General features: G+C 54.8%; 1 protein-coding gene across 1 annotated transcript in view; it reads right to left on the bottom strand.

Moving 5' to 3' along the window:
• Positions 1 to 14,181, bottom strand: part of IRAG2 (inositol 1,4,5-triphosphate receptor associated 2) — a 93,709-nt gene extending 79,528 nt beyond the window's left edge. Inside the window, exons 1-13 of the mRNA XM_069762828.1 lie at positions 13,614 to 14,181; positions 13,386 to 13,496; positions 13,129 to 13,309; positions 12,975 to 13,036; positions 8,539 to 8,620; positions 6,813 to 6,971; positions 6,164 to 6,281; positions 6,033 to 6,083; positions 5,320 to 5,397; positions 5,153 to 5,209; positions 4,889 to 4,948; positions 4,270 to 4,334; positions 4,094 to 4,196 (exon numbers count right to left, since the gene is read on the bottom strand). Coding sequence (XP_069618929.1) covers positions 4,094 to 4,196; positions 4,270 to 4,334; positions 4,889 to 4,948; positions 5,153 to 5,209; positions 5,320 to 5,397; positions 6,033 to 6,083; positions 6,164 to 6,281; positions 6,813 to 6,971; positions 8,539 to 8,620; positions 12,975 to 13,036; positions 13,129 to 13,309; positions 13,386 to 13,496; positions 13,614 to 14,181 — 1,695 coding nt within the window. The remainder of the gene's footprint in view (positions 1 to 4,093; positions 4,197 to 4,269; positions 4,335 to 4,888; positions 4,949 to 5,152; positions 5,210 to 5,319; positions 5,398 to 6,032; positions 6,084 to 6,163; positions 6,282 to 6,812; positions 6,972 to 8,538; positions 8,621 to 12,974; positions 13,037 to 13,128; positions 13,310 to 13,385; positions 13,497 to 13,613) is intronic.
• Between the last annotated feature and the right edge of the window lie 8,556 nt (positions 14,182 to 22,737).

Here is a 22,737-nt window from a genome sequence, read left to right as displayed (position 1 = left end):
CTCATGTATCTCTGTATACAGGGAGCTCCCCCTAGTGGTGGCTACAGACAGGATCTTATCATGTATCTCTATATACAGGGAGCTCTCCCTAGTGGTGGCTGCAGACAGGATCTTATGTATCTCTGTATACAGGGAGCTCCCCCTAGTGGTGGCTGCAGACAGGATCTTATCATGTATCTCTGTATACAGGGAGCTCCCCCTAGTGGTGGCTGCAGACAGGATCTTATCATGTATCTCTGTATACAGGGAGCTCCCCCTAGTGGTGGCTGCAGACAGGATATTATCATGTATCTCTGTATACAGGGAGCTCCCCCTAGTGGTGGCTGCAGACAGGATCTTATCATGTATCTCTGTATACAGGGAGCTCCCCTAGTGGAGACTGCAGACAGGATCTTATGTATCTGTATACAGGGAGCTCCCCCTAGTGGTGACTGCAGACAGGATCTTATCATGTATCTCTGTATACAGGGAGCTCCCCCTAGTGGTGGCTGCAGACAGGATCTTATGTATCTCTGTATACAGGGAGCTCCCCCTAGTGGTGGCTGCAGACAGGATCTTATCATGTATCTCTGTATACAGGGAGCTCCCCCTAGTGGTTGCTGCAGACTGGATCTTATCATGTATCTCTGTATACAGGGAGCTCCCCCTAGTGGTGGCTCCAGACAGGATCGTCTCATGTATCTCTGTATACAGGGAGCTCCCCCTAGTGGTGGCTGCAGACAGGATCGTCTCATGTATCTCTGTATACAGGGAGCTCCCCCTAGTGGTGGCTACAGACAGGATCTTATCATGTATCTCTATATACAGGGAGCTCTCCCTAGTGGTGGCTGCAGACAGGATCTTATGTATCTCTGTATACAGGGAGCTCCCCCTAGTGGTGGCTGCAGACAGGATCTTATCATGTATCTCTGTATACAGGGAGCTCCCCCTAGTGGTTGCTGCAGACTGGATCTTATCATGTATCTCTGTATACAGGGAGCTCCCCCTAGTGGTGGCTCCAGACAGGATCGTCTCATGTATCTCTGTATACAGGGAGCTCCCCCTAGTGGTGGCTACAGACAGGATCTTATCATGTATCTCTATATACAGGGAGCTCTCCCTAGTGGTGGCTGCAGACAGGATCTTATCATGTATCTCTGTATACAGGGAGCTCCCCCTAGTGGTGACTGCAGACAGAATCTTATCATGTATCTCTGTATACAGGGAGCTCCCCCTAGTGGTGGCTGCAGACAGGATCTTATCATGTATCTCTGTATACAGGGAGCTCCCCCTAGTGGTGGCTGCAGACAGGATCTTATCATGTATCTCTGTATACAGGGAGCTCCTCCTAGTGGTGACTGCAGACAGGATCTTATCATGTATCTCTGTATACAGGGAGCTCCCCCTAGTGGTGGCTGCAGACAGGATCTTATCATGTATCTCTGTATACAGGGAGCTCCCCCTAGTGGTGGCTGCAGACAGGATCTTATCATGTATCTCTGTATACAGGGAGCTCCCCCTAGTGGTGGCTGCAGACAGAATCTTATCATGTATCTCTGTATACAGGGAGCTCCCCCTAGTGGTGGCTGCAGACAGGATCTTATCATGTATCTCTGTATACAGGGAGCTCCCCCTAGTGGTGGCTGCAGACAGGATCTTATCATGTATCTCTGTATACAGGAAGCTCCCCCTAGTGGTGACTACAGACAGGATCTTATCATGTATCTCTGTATGCAGGGAGCTCCTCCTAGTGGTGGCTGCAGACTGGATCTTATGTATCTCTGTATACAGGGAGCTCCCCCTAGTGGTGACTACAGACAGGATCTTATCATGTATCTCTGTATGCAGGGAGCTCCTCCTAGTGGTGGCTGCAGACTGGATCTTATGTATCTCTGTATACAGGGAGCTCCCCCTAGTGGTGACTACAGACAGGATCTTATCATGTATCTCTGTATACAGGGAGCTCCCCCTAGTGGTGACTGCAGACAGGATCTTATCATGTATCTCTGTATACAGGAAGCTCCCCCTAGTGGTGACTACAGACAGGATCTTATCATGTATCTCTGTATACAGGGAGCTCCCCCTAGTGGTGGCTGCAGACAGGATCTTATCATGTATCTCTGTATACAGGAAGCTCCCCCTAGTGGTGACTACAGACAGGATCTTATCATGTATCTCTGTATACAGGGAGCTCCCCCTAGTGGTGGCTGCAGACAGGATCTTATCATGTATCTCTGTATACAGGGAGCTCCCCCTAGTGGTGGCTGCAGACAGGATATTATCATGTATCTCTGTATACAGGGAGCTCCCCCTAGTGGTGACTGCAGGCAGGATCTTATCATGTATCTCTGTATGCAGGGAGCTCCTCCTAGTGGTGGCTGCAGACTGGATCTTATGTATCTCTGTATACAGGGAGCTCCCCCTAGTGGTGACTGCAGACAGGATCTCATCATGTATCTCTGTATACAGGGAGCTCCCCCTAGTGGTGGCTGCAGACAGGATCTTATCATGTATCTCTGTATACAGGGAGCTCCCCCTAGTGGTGACTACAGACAGGATCTTATCATGTATCTCTGTATGCAGGGAGCTCCTCCTAGTGGTGGCTGCAGACTGGATCTTATGTATCTCTGTATACAGGGAGCTCCCCCTAGTGGTGGCTGCAGTCAGGATCTTATCATGTATCTCTGTATACAGGGAGCTCCCCCTAGTGGTGGCTGCAGACAGGATCTTATCATGTATCTCTGTATACAGGGAGCTCCCCCTAGTGGTGACTGCAGACAGGATCTTATCATGTATCTCTGTATACAGGGAGCTCCCCCTAGTGGTGGCTGCAGACAGGATCTTATCATGTATCTCTGTATACAGGGAGCTCCCCCTAGTGGTGGCTGCAGACAGGATATTATCATGTATCTCTGTATACAGGGAGCTCCCCCTAGTGGTGACTGCAGGCAGGATCTTATCATGTATCTCTGTATGCAGGGAGCTCCTCCTAGTGGTGGCTGCAGACTGGATCTTATCATGTATCTCTGTATACAGGGAGCTCCCCCTAGTGGTGGCTGCAGACAGGATCTTATCATGTATCTCTGTATACAGGGAGCTCCCCCTAGTGGTGACTACAGACAGGATCTTATCATGTATCTCTGTGTACAGGGAGCTCCCCCTAGTGGTGACTGCAGACAGGATCTTATCATGTATCTCTGTATACAGGGAGCTCCCCCTAGTGGTGGCTGCAGACAGGATCTTATCATGTATCTCTGTATACAGGGAGCTCCCCCTAGTGGTGGCTGCAGACAGGATTTTATCACGTATCTCTGTATACAGGGAGCTCCCCCTAGTGGTGGCTGCAGACAGGATCTTATCACGTATCTCTGTATACAGGGAGCTCCCCCTAGTGGTGGCTGCAGACAGGATCTTATCATGTATCTCTGTATACAGGGAGCTCCCCCTAGTGGTGGCTGCAGACAGGATCTTATCATGTATCTCTGTACACAGGGAGCTCCCCCTAGTGGTGACTGCAGACAGGATCTTATCATGTATCTCTGTATACAGGGAGCTCCCCCTAGTGGTGACTGCAGACAGGATCTTATCATGTATCTCTGTATACAGGGAGCTCCCCCTAGTGGTGGCTGCAGACAGGATTTTATCACGTATCTCTGTATACAGGGAGCTCCCCCTAGTGGTGGCTGCAGACAGGATCTTATCATGTATCTCTGTATACAGGGAGCTCCCCCTAGTGCTGCGGACAGTAGAATTTTATACAGTGCGGCAATGTCTCTGCAGGGTATTTGAGGCCGTGTCTGTAACGCTGAACTTTGAGAACTAATAGAAGCCATGTTAAAAGATAAAGAGTTAATTTTAAAGGACTGTCAGCACAGAATGAATGTTGAAACTAAGTACAGGCGCTCGGTGCCTCATGGCAGCCAGGAAGCTCAGTGCCCCTTGCCACCTACTTATTTTCCCACCATCTGTGACCTCCTCTATTTTGATTGACAGTTCTGACTTCATAGAACCAGAGAAGGGATGGGAGGGGGCACTGGACTGGTTGGCTGCGCCTGTGCTTTGTTTGCTCAGTCATTCTGTGCCCACGGTCCCCTTCCATATATGCGGCGATCACCTCCAGGGAATGTTGCGCGTACTCCAGCTCCGTGTGCAGCGAGTTCAGGCCGCCACCGATGACGCGGCTCAGCTTGTAGGTGATCGGAGAGTTGATCCCGTTCCTGGAATAGATACAGAATTATTGCAGGTTGGGGGATCGTGGTCTCAGATCCGGGGTCTTTGCTGTGGACTCACGACAGAAGCTCCTGCTCCATTTGTTGCAGATCTCTCTCCAGTTTATTCTTCTCAATTCGCAAAGTCTGGGGATAAAATTGAGAAAAGTGAATTAATTTCACCTACCATCATAACCTGCAGAACCAGGACCTGACGGTCGTCTGGAGCTTCCAGAGGCGGCAGAACAGTTTATTCCGGCTCCTGACACCAGCCCGAGTTCTGGTTCCAGCCGTGAGTCAGAAGTCGCCACAAACCAAAATGGCGCTCATTCTCCCCAAGATAGAAGAATCGGATTTAAAAGGAACCAAAAAGAGGCTTAAAGTTTTGCAACATTCAAATTCAGAGTCTATTTCAGCCTGATTGCTGCAACTGTACCCCTAAATATCCATACTGAGCGCTCTGCGGGGGCGTGTCCTACAAATCCATCCCATCTGTGAACCAATCAGAAGTGCACACACAGAGCACACCCCCGCAGTTCTTCCTTCTTAGAAACATTAGTTAGAATTGCTCCATTGCTGCTATAACGAGGTAATGGAGCCCCACTATTGCCCCAATAAGTAGGTCAGCAGTAACGGTCCCCTCCCTAGCGTAGCATGAGAAGGTAGAGGTTGCCTTTAAGAACCCTTTCCCGTCTTTATACCTCAATGACTGAGCTGTACTCCATCAGAGTCGACTTCATCTCCTCATTATAATGGTCTTTCTGTAATAAAGAGACGTCACTGGTGAAAACTATGACTGATACACTGTAACAGGCCCTCAGCTGTGCTGAGCATTAGATAAAAACTAGAATATTTCTTTTTAATGAAAGATAAGCAAAAGGAATGGATACAAAGTACGTAAGACATTGCAGAATGTTGGCGAGCCCCCCACCCCCATATAAAGACCCCACAGTCCGCTCACTGACCACCAACAGCTCAGCGTCCTTCTTCTGCAGCGCGCTCTCAAAATCCGTCACCTGTAACTGGAGGGAAAGGATCGCAGAGAAGAATGAGAAAAGTCTGCAAATTATGATCCCCCCCCCCCAAAATAAGGGGTGCGAGGAGACCCCCAGCCGGCAGAGCCGGACGTTACCTGGAGCGCCGCAGCTTTATCTGTGACTTGTGACAAGGCTTTTCTGACCTCTTCAACCTCCAGGATGCAGTGCTGATTCTGTGAACGAAGTGTGAAAAAAAATTAGAGAAGCAGGTAAAAAAAAAATAATAGGGCTAAAAATGGTCTCCGATCCCGGACACCTGCGCGACGCTCTCCCGGACACCCCCCCAACCCCCCTGACAGCTGCGCAACGCTCTCTTGTCCCCCCCGACACCTGCGCGACGCTCTCTAGTCCCCCCCGACACCTGCGCGACGCTCTCTGATCCCCCCCGACACCTGCGCCACGCTCTCTGGTCCCCCCCGACACCTGCGCGACGCTCTCTGGTCAACTCCCCTACCCCCACCCCCCCGCGATACCTGCGCGACGCTCTCTGGTCCCCCCCGACACCTGCGCCACGCTCTCTGGTCAACTCCCAAGCCCCCCCCCCCCCCCCCGACACCTGCGCGACGCTCTCTGGTCCCCCCCAACACCTGCGCAACGCTCTCCGGTCCCCCGGACACCTGCGCAACGCTCTCTGGTCAAACCCCTCCCCCCCCCCGACACCTGCGCGACGCTCTCTGGTCCCCCCGACACCTGCGCGACTCTCTCAGGTCCCCCCTACACCTGCGCGACTCTCTCCGGTTCCCCCTACACCTGCGCGACGCTCTCTGGTCCCCCCGACACCTGCGCGCCACACTCCCGTCTCACGCACCTCGTCCTGCAGGGAGCTGATCTTTTGAATTAGTGACAGATTCTCTTTTCCCTACAAAACACAAGAAAAAAAATAAATCAAAAACTAATTTGCTGGCGACGATTCACAATATAAAGTTGTGAACCGATTACCATCTGCTTGTTGTGGGCGACCAGCGCGGACTTCGACTCCTCCAGGGCCGCCATGTTCAACTTTAACTCCTCGATTTCAACCTTCATGGTCCGCACTACAGTGATGGACTGCTGAGCGCTGCAAGGCGGGGAGGAAGCGAAGAGCATTAAACCCTTTAACAAGCCTGCGCAGCACAGAGAGGCAGTCTACTGTACAGCAGCAAATAAAAGCCACCGCAGCATGGAGAGGCAGTCTACTGTACAGTAGCAAATACAAGCCTGCGCAGCACGGAGAGGTAGTCTACTGTACAGCAGCAAATAAAAGCCACCGCAGCATGGAGAGGCAGTCTACTGTACAGTAGCAAATACAAGCCTGCACAGCTCAGAGAGGCAGTCTACTGTACAGCAGACAGAAGTTGCAGCATAGTAGATATAAGCACTGGAATTATAATCACCAAGAAATCAAGTTATAAAGGAATTAAGTAGAAAGTGAAGCAGCGATAATGCAACAGGAGGAAGTTTGATTTCCGCTGTGAAGCCAGAACACTGACAAATGTTTAGATTTACATCATTTGGAAATAATGTAGAGCGACTGGAAACCTCAGCGGAGCCTCGTCAGCGCCTTCACCTGCAGGTACCAGAAACGTCATTAACGTGGCCAGAAAATTACCTCTGCAACTGACTCCGCAGCTCCGCGTTCTCCTCCAGGAGCCGATGATTAGACTCCTCCTGAGCTTCATTGGAAGCTTTCAGCTGAGTCTGCAGCTCCTGCAGCTTCTGGTTATTGTACTGGAGGTCAGCAATGCAAGTGATGAGGTCCGAAGTGTCACTGCGAAAAGAGGGCGCGGGAAGAGAGATCACCCAAAACTGGACATTTATATTCCAGAGCTGCACTCACTATTCTGCTGGTGCATTCACTATTCTGCTGGTGCACTCACTGTGTACATACATTACTGATCCTGAGTTACACCCTGTATTATACCCCAGAGCTGCACTCACTATTCCGCTGGTGCAATCGCTGTGTACATACATTACATTACTGAGTTACTTCCTGTATTATACCCCAGAGCTGCACTCACTATTCTGCTGGTGCAGTCACTGTGTACATACATTACATTACTGATCCTGAGTTACCTCCTGTATTATACTCCAGAGCTACACTCACTATTCTGCTGGTGTAGTCACTGTGTACATACATTACATTACTGATCCTGAGTTACCTCCTGTATTATACTCCAGAGCTGCACTCACTATTCTGCTGGTGCAGTCACTGTGCACATACATTACATTACTGATCCTGAGTTACCTCCTGTATTATGCCCCAGAGCTGCACTCACTATTCTGCTGGTGCAGTCACTGTGTACATACATTACTGATCCTGAGTTACATCCTGTATTATACTCCAGAGCTGCACTCACTATTGTGCTGGTGCAGTCACTGTGTACATACATTACAATACATATCCTGAGTTACATCCAGTATTATACTCCAGAGCTGCACTCACTGTTCTGCTGGTGCAGTCACTGTGTACATACAGTACATTACTGATCCTGAGTTACATCCTGTATTATACCCCAGAGCTGCACTCACTATTCTGCTGGTGCAGTCACTGTGTACATACATTACATTACTGATCCTGAGTTACATCCTGTATTATACTCCAGAGCTGCACTCACTATTCTGCTGGTGCAGTCACTGTGTACATACATTACTGATCCGGAGTTACATCCTGTATTATCCTCCAGAGCTGCACTCACTATTCTGCTGGTGCAGTCACTGTGTACATACATTACATTACTGATCCTGAGTTACATCCTGTATTATACTCCAGAGCTGCACTCACTATTCTGCTGGTGCAGTCACTGTGTACATACATTACATTACTGATCCGGAGTTACATCCTGTATTATACTCCAGAGCTGCACTCACTATTCTGCTGGTGCAGTCACTGTGTACATACATTACATTACTGATCCTGAGTTACATCCTGTATTATACTCCAGAGCTGCACTCACTATTCTGCTGGTGCAGTCACTGTGTACATACATTACATTACTGATCCTGAGTTACATCCTGTATTATACTCCAGAGCTGCACTCACTATTCTGCTGGTGCAGTCACTGTGTACATACATTACATTACTGATCCGGAGTTACATCCTGTATTATACTCCAGAGCTGCACTCTGGAGCCAGACCCCAGCGATATCTGACAGTCGGGGTCCTGCTGGAAGTAATGGGGACATGCTGGGCTGAGACCCCTGCGATTGCTCCACATTTCTTCAGGGCGGGGGCCAGGATTGTGCAGTGAGAAGTGACGGGCCCTTTCCTGAATATTTTGTGTTTGCATGGAAGAGAACCGCACGTAACATTGTGCACAGGTGACGCGGCCACTCACAGGTCACCTCTGGACACGTCGCCACCGAAAGCCTCCAAACTCCCATACGTCACGTTCATGGTGCTGCTGGAGACTCTGCGCCCTGAACACAGAAAATCAATCATTTATCTGAACATTCATTGTAGAAATATCGCAAAGCACCGAGTGGGCGCAGTCACAGCCAGCGGGACCGCTCCGGGGGCAGAGTGGGCGCAGTCACAGGCAGCGGGACCGCTCCGGGGGCAGAGTGGGCGCAGTCACAGGCAGCGGGACCGCTCCGGGGGCAGAGTGGGCGCAGTCACAGGCAGCGGGACCGCTCCGGGGGCAGAGTGGGCGCAGTCACAGGCAGCGGGACCGCTCCGGGGGCAGAGTGGGCGCAGTCACAGGCAGCGGGACCGCTCCGGGGGCAGAGTGGGCGCAGTCACAGGCAGCGGGACCGCTCCGGGGGCAGAGTGGGCGCAGTCACAGGCAGCGGGACCGCTCCGGGGGCAGAGTGGGCGCAGTCACAGGCAGCGGGACCGCTCCGGGGGCAGAGTGGGCGCAGTCACAGGCAGCGGGACCGCTCCGGGGGCAGAGTGGGCGCAGTCACAGGCAGCGGGACCGCTCCGGGGGCAGAGTGGGCGCAGTCACAGGCAGCGGGACCGCTCCGGGGGCAGAGTGGGCGCAGTCACAGGCAGCGGGACCGCTCCGGGGGCAGAGTGGGCGCAGTCACAGGCAGCGGGACCGCTCCGGGGGCAGAGTGGGCGCAGTCACAGGCAGCGGGACCGCTCCGGGGGCAGAGTGGGCGCAGTCACAGGCAGCGGGACCGCTCCGGGGGCAGAGTGGGCGCAGTCACAGGCAGCGGGACCGCTCCGGGGGCAGAGTGGGCGCAGTCACAGGCAGCGGGACCGCTCCGGGGGCAGAGTGGGCGCAGTCACAGGCAGCGGGACCGCTCCGGGGGCAGAGTGGGCGCAGTCACAGGCAGCGGGACCGCTCCGGGGGCAGAGTGGGCGCAGTCACAGGCAGCGGGACCGCTCCGGGGGCAGAGTGGGCGCAGTCACAGGCAGCGGGACCGCTCCGGGGGCAGAGTGGGCGCAGTCACAGGCAGCGGGACCGCTCCGGGGGCAGAGTGGGCGCAGTCACAGGCAGCGGGACCGCTCCGGGGGCAGAGTGGGCGCAGTCACAGGCAGCGGGACCGCTCCGGGGGCAGAGTGGGCGCAGTCACAGGCAGCGGGACCGCTCCGGGGGCAGAGTGGGCGCAGTCACAGGCAGCGGGACCGCTCCGGGGGCAGAGTGGGCGCAGTCACAGGCAGCGGGACCGCTCCGGGGGCAGAGTGGGCGCAGTCACAGGCAGCGGGACCGCTCCGGGGGCAGAGTGGGCGCAGTCACAGGCAGCGGGACCGCTCCGGGGGCAGAGTGGGCGCAGTCACAGGCAATGGGACCGCTCCGGGGGCAGAGTGGGCGCAGTCACAGGCAATGGGACCGCTCCGGGGGCAGAGTGGGCGCAGTCACAGGCAGCGGGACCGCTCCGGGGGCAGAGTGGGCGCAGTCACAGGCAGCGGGACCGCTCCGGGGGCAGAGTGGGCGCAGTCACAGGCAGCGGGACCGCTCCGGGGGCAGAGTGGGCGCAGTCACAGGCAATGGGACCGCTCCGGGGGCAGAGTGGGCGCAGTCACAGGCAATGGGACCGCTCCGGGGGCAGAGTGGGCGCAGTCACAGACAGCGGGACCGCTCCGTGGGCAGAGTGGGCGCAGTCACAGAGAGCGGGACCGCTCCGTGGGCAGAGTGGGCGCAGTCACAGAGAGCGGGACCACTCCGGGGGCAGAGTGGGCACAGTCACAGAGAGCGGGACCACTTCGGGGGCAGAGTGGGCACAGTCACAGGGAATGGGACCGCTCCGGGGGCAGAGTGGGTGCAGCGACAGAGCGGGAGCAAAGCAGCCCCGAGTGCCAAGCCAGACAGGATAACTGAAAGCAGGAGTGGAGCTGCACCGGAGTCCAAGCGGATGGAGTGACTGGGAGCAGGTTCGGAGTAGTACCAAGCATTGAGCAGGCGCAGTAACAGAGGGGATCAGAACACAGACGAGTGGATAGTGATGCAGAGCGGAGCAGCATAATTAGAGCACCACCAAAAGCAGAGAGGACAGAGTGGGAGTATTGCAACTTCAAGGGCCATGCAGTGAGAGCGACAGTGGAGCAGCACCACGGGACAACCAGACAGTGATGGAGTGTGGCAGTGGAGGAGCACCAGGGTTCGGGCAGACAGATTGATGGAGAGTGGGCAGAGCAGGACCAGGGACCGAATGGACGTAGTGACAGATGGGCAGTGGCATAGTATTGGGGCCGTGTGGGTGCAGAGTAGTACTGTGAGCTGACTGGATGCACAGTATTGGAGGGGCCAACAAGGTGCAGTGATGGGGAGCGGTGCACTACCAGGAGCCAACAGGTGCAGTGATGGGGAGCGGTGCACTACCAGGAGCCAACAGGTGCAGTGATGGGGAGCGATGCACTACCAGGAGCCAACCAGGTGCAGTGATGGGGAGTGGTACACTACCAGGAGTCAGCCAGGTGCAGTGATGGGGAGTGGTACACTACCAGGGGCCAACCAGGTGCAGTGATGGGGAGCAGTACACTACCAGGCGCCAACCAGGTGATGGGGAGTGGTGCACTACCAGGAGTCAACGAGGTGCAGTGATGGGAAGCGGTACACTACCAGGGGACAACCAGGTGCTGTGACGGGGAGCGGTACACTACCAGGAGCCAACCAGGTGCAGTGATGGGGAGCGGTGCACTATCAGGCGCCAACCAGGTGCAGTGATGGGGAGCGATGCACTACCAGGAGCCAACCAGGTGCAGTGATGGGGAGTGGTACACTACCAGGAGTCAGCCAGGTGCAGTGATGGGGAGTGGTACACTACCAGGGGCCAACCAGGTGCAGTGATGGGGAGCAGTACACTACCAGGCGCCAACCAGGTGATGGGGAGTGGTGCACTACCAGGAGTCAACGAGGTGCAGTGATGGGGAGCGGTACACTACCAGGGGACAACCAGGTGCTGTGATGGGGAGCGGTACACTACCAGGAGCCAACCAGGTGCAGTTATTGGGAGCGATCCACTACCAGGAGCCAACGAGGTGCAGTGATGGGGAGCGGTGCACTATCAGGCGCCAACCAGGTGCAGTGATGGGGAGCGGTGCACTACCAGGGGTCAACCAGGTGCAGTGATGCTGCTGCTATGCATTGAGCTGCACCTCTTATACTTACCTTATAGGTTGCAATTGGCCCCTCGCCCATTGGTAGTGCTCCCTAGCTTTCCCTCTTCCTTTGCGTGATGGGGAGCAGCACACTACCAGGGGACAACAAGGTGCAGTGATGGGGAGCGGTGCACTACCAGGAGCCAACCAGGTGCAGTGATGGAAAGTTGTGCACTACCAGGAGCCAACCAGGTGCAGTGATGGGGAGCGGCGCACTACCAGGAGCCAACCAGGTGCAGCGACGGGGAGCAGTGCACTACCAGGAGCCAACCAGGTGCAGTGATGGGGAGCGGTGCACTACCAGGGGACAACCAGGTGCAGTGATGGGGAGCGGTGCACTACCAGGAGCCAACCAGGTGCAGCGATGGGGAGCGATGCACTACCAGGGGCCAACCAGGTGCAGCGATGGGGAGCAGTGCACTACCAGGAGCCAACCAGGTGCAGTGATGGGGAGCGGTGCACTACCAGGGGACAACCAGGTGCAGTGATGGGGAGCGGTGCACTACCAGGAGCCAACCAGGTGCAGCGATGGGGAGCGGTGCACTACCAGGAGCCAACCAGGTGCAGTGATGGGGAGCGGTGCACTACCAGGGGTCAACCAGATGCAGTGATGGGGAGCAGCGCACTACCAGGAGCCAACCAGGTGCAGTTATGGGGAGCGGTGCACTACCAGGGGTCAACCAGATGCAGTGATGGGGAGCGGTGCACTACCAGGAGCCAACCAGGTGCAGCGATGGGGAGCGGTGCACTACCAGGAGCCAACCAGGTGCAGTGATGGGGAGCGGTGCACTACCAGGAGCAGCAATGGGGAGCAGTGCACTACCAGGAGCCAACCAGGTGCAGTGATTTGGAGCGGTGCACTACCAGGGCTCAACCAGATGCAGTGATGGGGAGCAGCGCACTACCAGGAGCCAACCAGGTGCAGTGATGGGGAGCGGTGCACTACCAGGAGCCAACCAGGTGCAGTGATGGGGAGCGGTGCACTACCAGGAGCCAACCAGGTGCAGTGATGGGGAGCGGCGCACTACCAGGAGCCAACCAGGTGCAGTGATGGGGAGCGGTGCACTACCAGGAGCCAACCAGGTGAAGTGATGGGGAGTGCTACACTACCAGGAGCCAACTAGGCACAGTGATGGGGAGTGGCGCACTACCAGGAGCCAACCAGGTGCAGCGATGGGGAGTTGTACAGAACATAATAAAATGACCGCCATGAAGACACCGTCTCACCGGCCAGGAGTTTCATCATGGAGTCTTCCGCCAGCACAGATTCCTTGGTTTTGTTTTCTGCTCTGTAAAAAGTAGCTACAATGGTGAAGACGCAAGTTCTGCCCCCAGCAGCCACGGGTCTGACGATGGGCAGACAATGGCATCGTTCGCTCACCCGTTGTTCCTGCAGTCCTCCACCCACTCCTTCATGATGGCATGATAGGTGTCCAGGTCCATGGATATGTCCCTCCTCTCGGGGTCCAGCATGTGGCACAGCTCGCTGAGGCCGCTATCTTCAGAGCCGCGACTAGTCGTGTGTCTCAGGTAATCCACAATCTTGGACACTGCCACTTTACCTGTCACCGAGAAAGGGCAAGGTTGGTGCGACTCCCAGGACAATATGGCGGCTCAGTCATGTGACCCATTCCCCACCTCGGCGCTCTGTGTCACACGCATGGAAGATGCTATTCAACAAGTCCTCCTCGCAGATCAGGCTGACCTCCAAGGCCGCCTCCGACTTCTGCTCCGTCCTCCGCCTGAGACCTAGAGGACAGCGGTGGGATGTTATAGCACATGCAGGTATCACTGCTGACAACTTACCTGTACACTCGGTGAGAAGTGGTCAGCGCCAAGCCTGGCGGCGACACCACGGGTGGTTACCTGTGCTCTCGCTCATCGACAGCCTCTTCACCACCGGAGATCTCAGCATGAACGGATCGGACCTCCGGCCGCAGTAGAAGTTGGGCTCGGGGTGCAGGACTCGGTCTTCCAGGATGACGTTTTTGTGCTCGGAACCAGGGAGGATGGACTGGAACTTGAAGAGCGGATCGCGGGGTCCGACCAGGGGGGTGGAGCAGCTCTGTGAGCCGCAGGTGGGCCACAACTTTTTGTTCTGCTCCGTGGCCGCCGTGCAGGTGGAGTAGAGCTTGGTGCTGAACGGGGAGTCGCAGCTCGTCACTTGCTGCACCGTGGGTGAAAATGTGGTGCCGTTCCCCGGGCTGGAGAAACTGATCAGGTTCTTGCTGGTGTTCTTCATGGTCTGGTTCTTCAGAACCTCCTCCAGGTTCTTCTTGGTGCTGGACTGAGGGCTGTCGAAATTCCGGGACTGGAACTTGGGGATCTGCAGATACTGCTTGGACTCCTGATTTCGCATCTCGATGGTTTTGATTTTGCGGCGGATACTATCCACCGGGTTGTGACGCTTCGAGGCCGAGCCGGACTCAGTCATCTTTACTCCTAATTACCTACAGATGAAGTTAGGACAAACCATGAAGACACTAGGGGCGCCCATAATAAGTTGTTACATAAGCTCCTCCCCTAGCATCATCTCCGCCATCAAAAGTCTGGTGTGAAGAGTCCTAGGGGCGGGGCTAAGAGCTTTCTGCCCCTGGATGAGGCATCCAGGGAGCCCTATAAGACAATTGCCCCATATAGTGCGGCTTATACAGATCATTAACATCACCTGGTGGAAGCATCCCCTAAATCAATTCTCATGTGAGAGCAGTGAATAAAGTCACCCCCACCCCCGATGTGAGCAGCAATTCAAGGACTTGTCCACTCTTACAGAGCGACCGCCAGTTTAGTCATTTCATAACTCCAGAAAGTCACTCGCTTCTCCTCCAGGAAGAGGATCGTTAATTCCCAAAATTCCCTGTATTCAGTAAAGACAGATTGTGACATTACTGAGAGGAGACGACAGTTGGTGCTTGTAAGATTCTATGGAGGGGAAGGGGGAGGAGCCACAAGTGCAGAAAATCCCAGTAGCCACAGATTGTGCAGGAATGCATGAGAAGCTTGTTGTCCCCCAGGATCAGAGGCAGCAGGGCGCCCTCACCCACACGCACAGGGGGCGCCACCTCGGCCAATGCACAGGAGCACCCTCACCCACCTGCACAGGGGGCGCCACCTCGGCCAATGCACAGGAGCACCCTCACCCACACGCACAGGGGGCGCCACCTCGGCCAACGCACAGGAGCACCCTCACCCACACGCACAGGGGGCGCCACCTCGGCCAACGCACAGGAGCACCCTCACCCACCTGCACAGGGGGCGCCACCTCGGCCAATGCACAGGAGCACCCTCACCCACCTGCACAGGAGCACCCTCACCCACACACACAGGGGGCGCCACCTCGGCCAATGCACAGGAGCACCCTCACCCACACGCACAGGGGGCGCCACCTCGGCCAACGCACAGGAGCACCCTCACCCACCTGCACAGGAGCACCCTCACCCACCCACACAGGGGGTGCCACCTCGGCCAACGCACAGGAGCACCCTCACCCACCTGCACAGGGGGCGCCACCTCGGCCAATGCACAGGAGCACCCTCACCCACCTGCACAGGGGGCACCACCTCGGCCAATGCACAGGAGCACCCTCACCCACACACACAGGGGGCGCCACCTCGGCCAATGCACAGGAGCACCCTCACCCACCTGCACAGGGGGCGCCACCTCGGCCAATGCACAGGAGCACCCTCACCCACCTGCACAGGAGCACCCTCACCCACCTGCACAGGGGGCACCACCTCAGCCAACGCACAGGAGCAACCTCACCCACCCACACAGGGGGTGCCACCTCGGCCAACGCACAGGAGCACCCTCACCCACCTGCACAGGGGGCGCCACCTCGGCCAATGCACAGGAGCACCCTCACCCACCTGCACAGGGGGCACCACCTCGGCCAATGCACAGGAGCACCCTCACCCACCTGCACAGGGGGCGCCACCTCGGCCAATGCACAGGAGCACCCTCACCCACCTGCACAGGGGGCACCACCTCAGCCAACGCACAGGAGCAACCTCACCCACCCACACAGGAGCACCCTCACAAGGGCGCCCTCACCCACCCACACAGGAGGTGCCACCTCGGCCAACTCACAGGAGCACCCTCACCCACCCGCACAGGGGGCGCCACCTCAGCCAACTCACAGGAGCACCCTCACCCACCCGCACAGGGGGCGCCACCTCAGCCAACTCACAGGAGCACCCTCACCCACCCGCACAGGGAGTGCCATCACCAACCAGCACAGTGGGCACCCTCTGGCAGATGCATAGCAGCGCCCTCACCCACACGCACAGGGGGCGCCACCTCGGCCAATGCACAGGAGCACCCTCACCCACCCACACAGGGGGTGCCACCTTGGCCAACACAAGCACCCTCGACCACCCACACAGGGGCGCCCTCACCCACCCACACAGGTGGGTGCCATCACCCACCCACACAGGAAGCACCCTCTGGCAGATGCACAGCAGCGCCCTCACCCACCCGCACAGGGGCGCCACCTCGGCCAATGCACAGGAGCACCGTCACCCACCTGCACAGGGGCACCCTCACCCGCCCGCACAAGGGGCGCCACCTCAGCCAACACACAGGAGCATCCCCACCCACCCGCACAGGAGCACCCTCACCCACCCGCACAGGGGCGCCACCTCGTCCAAAACAAACAGGAGCACCCTCACCCACCCACGAGCACCCTCACAAGGGTTCCCTCACCCACCCGCACAGGGGCGCCACCTCGTCCAAAACAAACAGGAGCACCCTCACCCACCCACGAGCACCCTCACAAGGGTTCCCTCACCCACCCGCACAGGAGGTGCCACCTCGGCCAACTCACAGGAGCACCCTCACCCACCCGCACAGGGGGCACCCTCTGGCAGATGCACAGCAGCACCCTCACCCACACGCACAGGGGGCGCCACCTCGGCCAACGCACAGGAGCACCCTCACCCACCCACACAGGGGACGCCATCACCCACCCGCACAAGGGACGCCATCACCCACCCGCACAAGGGACACCATCACCCACCCGCACAGGGGACACCATCACCCACCCGCACAGGGGGTGCCACCTTGGCCAACACGAGCACCCTCACCCACCCACACAGGGGGTGCCATCACCCACCCACACAGGAAGCACCCTCTGGCAGATGCACAGCAGCGCCCTCACCCACACGCACAGGGGCGCCACCTCGGCCAACGCACAGGAGCACCCTCACCCACCCACACAGGGGACGCCATCACCCACCCGCACAGGGGACGCCATCACCCACCCACACAGGGGGTGCCATCACCCACCCGCACAGGGGGCGCCATCACCCACCCGCACAGGGGGCGCCATCACCCACCCGCACGGCCTCAGCCCCATGTCTTCCTTTAGTTCTTTCCAGATCACAGTATCAGGGGTAACAATGAGACTGACAAGAATGTGAGGAACCGACGGACCCCGATATATCACATACAGCGACAATAGCCACAAACTATGGGGGAACGTCAGACATTATGGGGGCTTACACCATAATACACGGGGCAGTGGGATTACACCCATCAACAAGGCCACACCATCACATACTACACCCCCTTATAGACCAGCGCCCCCCACAGGACACATTCTGGGATAACAGCACTGTGACGTTATACACTTATAATGGGGGCGGCTGGAAGGATTATACAGGTCATTTCTTTTGTTACTGGGACTTTTACCAGAGCTGTAGATTCTCTTCTGATGTGCGGGGATTCAGACTCCCATCATCTGCAGGATAGAAACCAGGTGTCTGCACTCAGCACCATAAAATACTCCTGATATCCCCTCCCCCCATGAAAGCACTGCTCAGAGGCTGCCACCATGTGGACACCATGAGGTACTGCAGCGCCAGAGAGAACAGAGGCTCCATCATCAACAGCTGATACATCCCAACCTGGATCCATCTCATGGTTACAGAATAACGTCTTCATTCTCAGCCAGGAGTGGCTGATAACGGGGCAGTATAGTGTTTGGAGCCCATTGTGGGGGTCATTAGACAGATTGGAGGGCTATGTGGGGGCAATGACTGGGAGTCCTCGCGGGCAGGGTCCTCTCTCCTCCTGTACCTGTTAGGCTCTGTGCACACGTTGCGGATTAGCCTTAGGAATTTCTGGTGCGAATTCTGCATGTCTTGGCAGAACCTGCACCTGTGGATTTGTTGAGTTTTTTGTGCGGTTCCGCAGCGTTTTTTTGCAGCGGTTTTCTTGCGGATTTGCTGCGGTTTTTACCCCTGCGGTTTTCTATAATGGAATAGGTACACAAACGCTGCAGATTCACAAAAAAAGAAGTGACATGCTACTTCTTTTAATCCGCAGCGTTTCCGCACGGAGTTTTTTAGCACAGCTTTTTTTTTTCTCATTGATTTACATTGTACTGTAAATCAATTGCGGATCTGCAGCGTTTCTTCGCGGAAAAAAACGCTTCCGCAGGAAATCCGCAACGTGTGCACATGGCCTTAGTGCCTTGTTTTACTCATGCTTATTGCACTTGTCTATATTTTCCCCTTTCACGTGTAAAGCTTCATGGAATAAATGGCGCTATAAAAATATATAATAATAATGAGACTGTGGATCTATGTGGGGCCATTGTACTATTGGAAGGTGTTGTGGGGTCATTATACTATATGCAGGGCTATGTGGGGGTCATTATACTGTATGTAGGGCTGTGTGGGGGTCATTATACTATATGCAGGGCTATGTGGGGGTCATTATACTGTATGTAGGGCTGTGTGGGGGTCATTATACTATATGCAGGGCTATGTGGGGGCAATTCGACTGTGGGGGCCATTAGACTGTATGCAGGGCTATGTGGGGGCTATTATACTATATGCAGGACTATGTGGGGACTATTAGACTGTATGTAGGGCTGTGTGGGGGTCATCTATATATATAATTGTCTAAGGGTTTTTCTGTCTGTCTGTCCTGGAAATCCCGCGTCTCTGATTGGTCGAGGCTGCCAGGCCTCGACCAATCAGCGACAGGCACAGCATGGCGACGATGATGTCATAAAGGTTGCCTCGACCAATCAGCGACGGGCACAGTCTGCCGCGAATTCGCCTCGACCAATCAGCGACAGGCACAGTATCGACGTAGATGTCATAATGGTTGCCATGGTGACGATGATGTCATAAAGGTTACCTCAACCAATCAGCGATGGGCACAGTCTGCCGCGAATTCTGGAATCATCATTGTCCATATACTACGGGGACATGCATATTCTAGAATACCCGATGCGTTAGAATCGGGCCACAATCTAGTTATACTATATGCAGGGCTATGTGGGAGTCATTAGACTGCATGCAGGGCTATGTGTGGGTCATTATACTGTATGTAGGGCTATGTGGGGGTCATTATACTATATGCAGGGCTATGTGGGGGCCATTAGACTGCATGCAGGGCTATGTGTGGGTCATTATACTGTATGTAGGGCTATGTGGGGGCCATTATACTGTATGTAGGACTGTGTGAGGGCCATTAGACTGTATGTAAGGCTATGTGGGGGTCATTAGACTGTATGTAGGGCTATGTGGGGGCCATTATACTGTATGTAGGGCTATGTGGGGGCCATTATACTGTATGTAGGGCTGTGTGGGGGTCATTATACTATATGCAGGGCTATGTGGGGGCCATTAGACTGTATGCAGGGCTATGTGGGGGTCATTATACTGTATGTAGGGCTATGTGGGGGTCATTATACTATAAGCAGGGTTATGTGGGGGCAATTAGACTGTGGGGGCCATTAGACTATGCAGGGCTATGTGGGGGTCATTATACTATATGCGGGACTATGTGGGGACCATTAGACTGTATGTAGGGCTGTGTGGGGGTCATTATACTATATGCAGGGCTATGTGGGGGCCATTAGACTGTATGTAGGGCTATGTGGGGGCCATTAGACTGTTTGTGGGGCTACGTGGGGGCCATTAGACTGTGGGGGCCATTAGACTGGAGGGCTCTGTGGGGGTCATTATACTATATGCAGGGCTATGTGGGGGCAATTAGACTGTTTGCGGGGGCCAATAGACTGATTGCGGGGGTATGTGGGGGCCATTAGACTTTAGGGGGGTCATTATACTATATGCTGGGCTATGTGGGGGTCATTATACTATATGGAGGGCTATGTGGGGTTCATTAGACTGTTTGCAGGGGCCATTAGACTATGGGGGTCATTATACTATATGCAGGGCTATGTGGGGGCCATTAGGCTGTTTGTGAGGGTATGTCGGGTTATCGCACTGCGTTTGGAGAGTGCTGGTTAGGAATTCACCGTGAAGGTATTATACTGTTTTTGGGGGGCACTTTTGTTGGTATCGTACTTTTTGGGGGCCATGAAAGGGGTGACAATGCGTGGGGACGCTGAGTGGGGGTAACATTACTTTGTGAGGGAGCCATAGTTGTGGGATAGGCGCTTCTGTGACTTCACCGTATATTATTTTTTTCTTTTCTTATTTTGCTTTAATTATTGTATTGTTAACATTGCTACTTATGTCTGTTGTGTTTGATACTGTTAAACTGTAAAGTGCTGCGGAATATGTTGGCGCTATATAAATAGAGATTATTATTATTTTCTGTGGGGTCTTCATTGTGCTGATTGCCACAGCCGCTGGCACCGTTTCCGGTACGCAGCACATGCTGCCGCTGATAATATCCTGAACCTTGGTGTCATCTGACATTTATACTCTGAAATCTCCAGTGAATGGAGACAGCTGTGCTGGGGGGCAGCCCCCCAGCGGGAGCGCGTTAACCATTTCTGCACCGCTCTCCCTCATCACATGACGCAGCCGCCATCGTCCTCATTTATTACTTATTTGCAGACTCCGCTTTTTGCGATTTGTATTGGGGTTTCTTGGAGCCTCGCGTTTCGCAGCCTTGCGTTTTGCAGCCTCGCGTTTTGCAGCCTCGCGTTTTGCAGCCTCGCGTTTCGCAGCCTCGCGTTTTGCAGCCTCGTGTTTCGCAGCCTCGCGTTTCGCACTCTCACCCCCTGGTGGCGCTGCTCTGTTGCTCCGTGGGTCGTATTTCTCCGATGTTTTGCCTCCTGGAGATAATGATGGCAGTGACCGGCCTCCATGTTGACTCTGTGGGGTGGGTGCGCTGTGTGCCGCCTCTCCCCCCGACAGCTGCCAATGTTTTCACTCGGGACCTTGACGTTATCGCACCGCCACAATAACAAGTCCCATAAAGACAGGAGGCGGCGGAGGGCGGACGGGTGGCGCAGGGTGGGCGTCCTGGCGCTGACCGTGAACCCGTCCTGCCACGGAAAAATACCGTCCAAACTAGAGAGAGGCGCCTACATAAAACATAGGGGCGCCACAGGATTTAACAGAATACAAAAGTTTATATTTCCAAACCAAAATCACCGCACAAAATGTAAAAACATCTAAAACTTTCCAAACGGAACATCCGTACCCCCCGGCTACACGAGTAATACCGCTATATACTGGATATCTCCTGTGAATACTGGATTCAGCACGGTGGCGCAGTGATTAGCACAGCAGCCTTGCAGCGCTGGGGTCCTGGGTTCTAATCCCACCCAGGACAACATCTGCAAAGAGTTTGTATGTTCTCTCCGTGTTTGCGTGGGTTTCCTCCGGGCACTCCGGTTTCCTCCCACATTCCAAAGACATACTGACAGGGAATTTAGATTGTGAGCCCAATCGGGGACAGTGATGATAATGTGTGCAAACTGTAAAGCGCTGTGGAATATGTTAGCGCTATATAAAAATAAAGATTATTATTTATTATTGGATCGGACGTGTTCCGTTTGGAAAGTTTTAGATGTTTTTACATTTTGTGCGGTGATTTTGGTTTGGAAATAGAAAACTTTTGTATTCTGTAAATCCTGTGGTGCCCCTATGCTTTATGCCGGCGCCTCTCTCTAGTTTTCAGGATACATTATGTTTTCACATGCGTTTAATGATCTTCCCACTTTATCTTATCATCCCTACATTCATTGATGGCGCCCGTCCAGGAATAATGGCAGTAGGGGGCAGCACTGCGCTAATAACGGAGACGCCGTCACTTTAAGCGGATCTGACACCGGATATGAGAGCGGCTGACAACTCATCATATTACAATGTATCAGCGCAGATCTCTCCTGTCCTGGGGGTTTGTTACAATGTATCAGCGCAGATCTCTCCTGTCCTGGGGGTTTGTTACAATGTATCAGCGCAGATCTCTCCTGTCCTGGGGGTTTGTTACAATGTATCAGCGCAGATCTCTCCTGTCCTGGGGGTTTGTTACAATGTATCAGCACAGATCTCTCCTGTCCTGGGGGTTTGTTACAATGTATCAGCGCAGATCTCTCCTGTCCTGGGGGTTTGTTACAATGTATCAGCGCAGATCTCTCCTGTCCTGGTGATTTGTTACAATGTATCAGCGCAGATCTCTCCTGTCCTGGGGGTTTGTTACAATGTATCAGCGCAGATCTCTCCTGTCCTGGGGGTTTGTTACAATGTATCAGCGCAGATCTCTCCTGTCCTGGTGGTTTGTTACAATGTATCAGCGCAGATCTCTCCTGTCCTGGGGGTTTGTTACAATGTATCAGCGCAGATCTCTCGTGTCCTGGGGGTTTGTTACAATGTATCAGCGCAGATCTCTCCTGTCCTGGGGGTTTGTTACAATGTATCAGCGCAGATCTCTCCTGTCCTGGGGGTTTGTTACAATGTATCAGCGCAGATCTTTCCTGTCCTGGGGGTTTGTTACAATGTATCAGCGCAGATCTCTCCTGTCCTGGGGGTTTGTTACAATGTATCAGCGCAGATCTCTCCTGTCCTGGTGGTTTGTTACAATGTATCAGCGCAGATCTCTCCTGTCCTGGGGGTTTGTTACAATGTATCAGCGCAGATCTCTCCTGTCCTGGGGGTTTGTTACAATGTATCAGCGCAGATCTCTCCTGTCCTGGGGGTTTGTTACAATGTATCAGCGCAGATCTCTCCTGTCCTGGGGGTTTGTTACAATGTATCAGCGCAGATCTCTCCTGTCC

Source organism: Ranitomeya imitator, chromosome 4, assembly GCF_032444005.1.
Source record: "Ranitomeya imitator isolate aRanImi1 chromosome 4, aRanImi1.pri, whole genome shotgun sequence".
Classification (NCBI taxonomy): domain Eukaryota; kingdom Metazoa; phylum Chordata; class Amphibia; order Anura; family Dendrobatidae; genus Ranitomeya; species Ranitomeya imitator.
The sequence above is the reverse complement of the archived record's forward strand: the minus strand, read 5'-3'. Positions and strand labels throughout refer to the sequence as shown.